This window comes from Perkinsus marinus, assembly GCF_000006405.1.
Source record: "Perkinsus marinus ATCC 50983 genomic scaffold scf_1104296929318, whole genome shotgun sequence".
Taxonomy (NCBI): Eukaryota; Perkinsozoa; order Perkinsida; family Perkinsidae; genus Perkinsus; species Perkinsus marinus.
Window position 1 is genome coordinate 857,742 of NW_003216498.1, and position 6,250 is coordinate 863,991.

The following is a 6,250-nucleotide window of genomic DNA, read 5'->3' on the forward strand; positions in this document are numbered from 1 at the left end:
ATGACGATGACTGCACTCGGGCAGCTCATACTGTGGCCCACATTGGCAGTCTACATAGCTCAGCGGTTGCCCAGATCTAACTCGCTCATTGCAGTAGGAAAGACACCCATTGATCTGCGCTAGCGTTGAAGGTCAACAGAAGTGCTCTGACCCCAGATCCCAGTGTTGGAATATTTTTTCGCTCTCCTCAGTCGACGTGAGTCGACGAATTTACATGCAAATTCGGGTAGAATGTATAGGAATTAATGGGAATTTCCTCAAAGTCTTTACATTGTCACCAACACAAGTGGTTAACCATGTGCACATTTTACCACACTGCCAGGTCCGAGCTGGGCTCCTATTGGGCTTCTTCAATGCCATCTGTCTAGCTGCTGTGGCCCTTATTCCTCTACACTACGCCAACGCCGTCCACACGTTTTTCGCCCAAACCTTCTTCCTCGCGGACTGCGCTACCTGTGTATGCTTCACCATAGCAGCAGCAAGAGCGGACGCGCTTCCTCGCGGAGCTCTCCTAACGGTAATCTACTACTACTACTACTACTACTACTACTACTACTACTACTACTACTATCTTCATCCCACCTGTCAGATAGTCTCTCTAGGGCTGGGCTCTATGCTTCTCCTCGTCAGCTATTTGCTTGTATACGACTTCATTCCGGGAGTCCGAGTTGATTGGCCTTACTGTGTAACGCGAACTCCCCTATAGGTTGTGTATGGTCACCGGCTGATTAGGTTTATACGCTATCAGAATTCATCAGTGCCGGCCTGTGTTTGGTCTACCCCCTGTGTTTTGGGCCACTGATAAGAGAGGCGGCTCGAAATGGAGTGGACTATGCACGACTGTAGCTCGGTCGCTGTGATTGACCTCTGCTTAGCTTCGAAACAGATACTACAATGAATGAGGAGACCATAATGTAAATGTAGTTACTTACTGTTATGGAACTATGTCCCGCGTTGTAGTGGCTCATGAGATGGCGATGGGACCTGAACTAGTGCCAAGATTATCAATGGATTGAACCATGGCAACTATGCGGTGGTAACCTCAATAGGACAGCCTTTAAGTGAAATGAGAAGCGATGTCGATGCTTAATACTGCACTGTCTTAGACGAGGTGGGGTCTCCCCTGGAACGAGCGTAGCAAAGACATTCACGACGACATGTCTCCCACTTCATTTACCCTGAGCGAATTCGGTGACGGCACCGAGGGCCTTCTACTTCTTTCTAATTTGACTCTGTTCAGATAATGTGAACCCATGCAAGAGCGGCAATATGCATCGAAACACCTCTCGGAGCAGTAGGTCTGTTTGGTGCTCACACTCTGAGCTTACTATTTCCTTCAGTTTTTATCCATTCTGCTATTGCTATCGCCGTTCAGTCACTCCTATTAACAGCTGGGACCGTGGTCCTAATGTTGTGCTATTTCATCAACAGTTATATGCTCGGAGCCTCGCCGAAGCGGTCATTCTGCGTAGGTCTCCCTAGACCATTCGCTCTGGTATGTTCATCATCATGACTGTACAGTAACGCCCAGTTTTTCACAGTGACAATGTGTTCCCTCAATCCCATATGCTTTGGACCATCTATCAGCCGCGCCATTCATACAGTCGACTTCGCCCGAATGTGAGCCTTGCAAGGATTACTATGACTGAGCTACTCGCAAGACATGCTTGTGCCTTTTAAGGCGAGATCAAAGCCATAATTCACATCTTCATTCTGCTGTATCAAGTGTCTTCATCTCTATATCTGTTGCGCGAATAGTGCGAGGGTGACGATAGACACGCTCATCCGACAGGATGTGAGGCCACATTTAAAGAGCCCATGACTATACACTACACTTGGGGGGAACCATAGAATTTCGCTTATGGGCCGATCGAATATCATGTGGAAAAAATTATAGACAATGTTTGGAGAAGCATGGGAAACATGTTTAAGAGTTCAAGTGACGAGCGACTCATCCAAAATCGAGTTGTGTCAAGACTAAAAGATATTGAGAGGATGACTGGTCGACCTCGACGAGATGGTCTGAGATTTACTCTGTCAGTCGTTAGCGTTGCTACGCTTCTTTAATTTTCCTTTTCAACCCACCCACTGTTGCCCGTACGTAGGTATCATTGAACTACTCGGGTAGATCTCTCTTCCTTCCATATCTCTTTCGTTGCTATTCTTGAGATCTGTAGGTTACACATCGTAGCTCAATGATTCGGTTTTGCAGCCAAGGGTGGATGAGTCGAGTTCTCGACTCAAGGGCGGGGAGTTTAAGTGGTGGGTCGGAGAGTCGCGACTAACTTGAATGCCACCGGTAAGGTTCGTTCAACCATATCTGTAAGTTCGGGTGAGCAACCGCGGCGCCATCATAGACCCCAACGACTCTCAGTCGCCCAACTAGGTGTGTCTATTTCCTGATCTAAATTTGGTACACATTTTTCCAAACAGCCAGCAAACTGTTGACCTTTTAGGCAAATTGGAAACTACTAAAGTCACATGATGACCATAGTGATTCATTCTGAATAGCTCGTACTAGTTGGACGGTGCTCGTGTGCTAAATAACACCAACAGGGAGTCCCTGTCAGGGACATCTTGAAATTTTAATTCGCTTTTACTTTGGCGCACGCCCAACCCACGACGATAAAATCGAACTCAAGATTACTGATAGTTGAGTAGTGAACATCAGTTGGCTACTCTGACTCATCTCCCTCCTACCTTAGACTAACAACATCATCTGGTAAGGAGATCGACCGATTCCGGCGCTCGGAATTCGAATCGAATGTCCGCAAGCTAGAGTGCAAGATCCTATTGCTGAGCTGGTGAGTCCTTTGAAGGTCTCTCCATTAAGAGCGGGCTAGCCCAGCCAAAGTCTACGGCTTGCATTTGAGCGTTTCCTCCATCACTGAGTACGTACCAATGGTACGGTACCATATACTGCGTGAAAAGATACATCGAGTTGGCTGGTTATGACAACGACATAGACATTTTGGTGTACCACAGTGGTGCACTAAGATGCTCCGGTCAAACGTCTGCTAAAATCTAGCACGTTCCTAACCGGCAGAGTTGTTGACTTTTGGAAATCTCAATGCTTGACATAGAGTGTCAATTTAATAGATAGCTAAGCGAAGCCCGACAATGCAATTGCGACCCGTACACGCCTACTATGAGAACGCAGCACGAACATACTCCAGAGAACGTTAGCAGGGGAAATATCGTCAACATTCGTACGACGGAGAGTAACCCGTCAGAGAAGATGTACACTTCAGTAGCCGTATCATCGGAGGTGAGATAAATAATGGTTCAATGGTATCATAGTCAATTGGGCAATAATATCGATGCTACGACGAAGCGGGGAAGTCCACTCCCAGTCAAAGGAATGCACCCGCCCTACGTCGAACAGGCATTTCACTGTACAAATTGGACGACCAGTCAAAAGCCACCGTTCAACGCTTCCGATCAGGCTTGACGACGATGGTGATGCCGGGCTCGAATCCAGGGATATTGAGGGGAGCCTGGGAACCGTCAACGTGCTTCCCTCGAACTGAAATCAATACATCATAAAGTAACAACATAAGACCACCTTACCCCCATCCTTATCGAACTCACAGTACCAACTGGAGATGTCTCGGTAACTGCAAGGACGACAAGAATACATATACCAACGAGCATTGACGTCAACCTACAGGCCTCGTTTGAGGACATCAATGATTTGCGTCTGGAGGGGCTGGCCTGTCCATATCTTGAAGTCATTCTTACGTATAGCAGGCACGTTGGGATCCTCTCTATGTATGACTAGCCTGTGAAAAGGAGGATACTTTTTACGATACCTTCTATGAGAACCTCTTACCTTGCTTCGACGAGTTCCGGCAGATCATTGAGGTACCACCGCTTCGTCGAGTGTTGTGTTCGCCTATAACCACTGTCACCATTCGACTTCCCCAAAATCACACTACCGCGCTTTCGACTTCTGAGTCGTCCGAGTAGCCGCGCCGCTACGTTTAGTCAACCTCTCTTCCTTCACCGTGCTCGCTGGTGCTGTATGAAAAGCATAGGTAAAACCATATCACAGAACTAGTACTACTCCTAGTCCGTTTGGTCTTCTCAGCTGTCGCTTGTTCTGTCCGATGAGCGCCATCAACCTCAAGTACCAACTTGTCGCCACTGTCCAATACGAAGGTAGCCGTATCCACATCTGCATGCAGGACCGACGACTCCAGTAGGTAATGGAAACTCGGAGGCTTACCACTCCTTTTTCGCCGATTCTTCCTTACTACCGATATGAGTATCCGAGACTGGCCATCGCCGAGGTCTGACCCTGAGCCGGGCGACGGTTGCTGCTGTTCATCATCAGGGAATGCCCGAGAAGAGGTGCTAGCAGAGGAAGGGGAGGCTGATAGCAGTGGGGAGGAGGACGATGACGTCATTGACATTTGCCGCGAACAAAACCAACTATGAACAGCAACTCCAGGAGACAACTTCCAGGCAACACAGGGCATAATCAGAAGTTCCACGTCTTCAATGGCAACACCGACACATACTTTACTATGCTGATGTGTGCCATCAGTGTGGGAATATATGCACATGGTCAACCACATACGTTGGTGACAATATGAGAATTCTGAGGAAATTTTCTGAAATTCTTGCTGGTCTTCGCCTATTTCCACCTGGATTCGTGTGTAAACTCCTAAGCTCAGCAAACATATACCACAATACCGGTTGCGGTGCTCCCAAGGGTACCAACACACGTTCAATCTGCTTGGAATAGCCCTGCCCAGTTATCGATATGCACCTCGAGCTACTCAGGCTACTATAAACAAGTTTACCCTTCGTTGGGATGTTCCATACCAATTAGAGAATACCATATACATTTCTGCATCACCACTTGAAGGAAAGACGCTCTACTAAATTTGCAAGTCTGCAGTAGTACACATCTTGGATGATGAACCGCGCTCCGACCTGTCGCAAGGAGCCTTCCTGGACGGTTAGTTGGTGTGAGTATCACCATTGCGGTTAACCCAGGATTTGAGCACTAGAATGAGCTCCTCTGAGGACTATAGCACAAGAACACGACCCAACGTGGGCTGACATGGAGGAAACTTCCCCAAGTTGTAGGGGCGCAATACCATGCACCACCGCATCCCTGCTACTACCTTCCCTCCTATTTCTCAGTGTATCTCCCTCAACAGCACAGCTCAACAACGAGGCTTCCCAGACCGGCCATGTATCATCATCAGGCCGAATTGAAGGCTCCTTCATCATAATTAGTGAGACACTCGAGAGTCAAGTCGGACTGGCGGGCTCCTCCGACAACTACCCACGAAACCCAGAAAATTGCAGAAACGGCACAGACAAGATACCGCCGATAACCGTATCGATTCCTGCAGGCCTCGTGTGGTGTAGATGCCGAGCTGGTCCCCATTATATACAACGAAACCTTACGCAAGTCAGAAGAAAAACACTTTGAGTCGGCAGAAGTGCACAAAAGTAGCAGAGATTATGATCGAGGTGATCGCAACGAGAGAATCCTATGACCAGAAAACCGTTAGCAACACCACAGAGAGGCTGAGTGAATGCTGAACCATGTTGAGTGATGAAGGTAAGGGTTACTACGTCTCGTCTACCGCTGTGCACCGAGACGCTCATCAGAAAGAATACACAGCACAAGGAAAGGATGTACCGCGTGGTCACTATCAGCAGTAGCAACTATCGATAGATAACTGGGCAACTCCCATTCCAAGCGCCTCACTAACTGGTATGGGATCTTCCCATAACGGCAAACCCACTCGAAAGAGGGTGTGAATACGAGGAGGAAAGGGAGACGATGGAGGTATGTCACCACTGACCTCCAAAAAGGACCAGGCAGGATCTCAACGACGGCGGGGACCGGAACGCCTCTATAACGCATGAAAATGAATGGTGTATACCTCTTCTAGTCATCGCAGGAAGAACCTTCTTATCGGTGGCCATTCCCTTCGAGGGTCTTGAATAACCCTCGAGATAACGATGGTGACAACATTGAGAAGGACGGCCACACACTCTCAACAGCAGGACTACGACCAAGTAGGCCTCGTTGAGAGTGACGAGCCAGTATAAAAGACCCGTGGTGTTGCGTACTGATAATTTACCGGAGCCACCTTCTTGTCTGAGGTGACGCGCAGGCGCCAGTGGAGAACATCATCCTACAACTACTATAGATATAGAGGATTCAGTACTCCCTGACAATAGGTCGCCCAAGCTTCAATTGCATGAGCACGCCTACCTATTG

General features: G+C 48.2%; 2 protein-coding genes across 2 annotated transcripts in view; one reads left to right on the forward strand and one right to left on the reverse strand.

The window, feature by feature from the left end:
- Positions 1–80, forward strand: part of Pmar_PMAR012598 (hypothetical protein) — a gene marked incomplete at both ends in the record, with an annotated part of 304 nt that extends 224 nt beyond the window's left edge. The window contains one exon of the mRNA XM_002787773.1: positions 1–80. Coding sequence (XP_002787819.1) covers positions 1–80 — 80 coding nt within the window.
- A 3,348-nt stretch (positions 81–3,428) lies between these two features.
- Positions 3,429–4,333, reverse strand: Pmar_PMAR012599 (hypothetical protein; the record flags this gene model as incomplete). The annotated part of the gene is made up of 7 exons (XM_002787774.1): positions 3,429–3,526; positions 3,571–3,617; positions 3,669–3,782; positions 3,833–3,895; positions 3,939–4,020; positions 4,067–4,177; positions 4,300–4,333. The coding sequence occupies 7 exons, from the start codon at positions 4,331–4,333 to the stop codon at positions 3,429–3,431; spliced, it is 549 nt and encodes a 182-aa protein (XP_002787820.1).
- Positions 4,334–6,250: the final 1,917 nt, after the last annotated feature.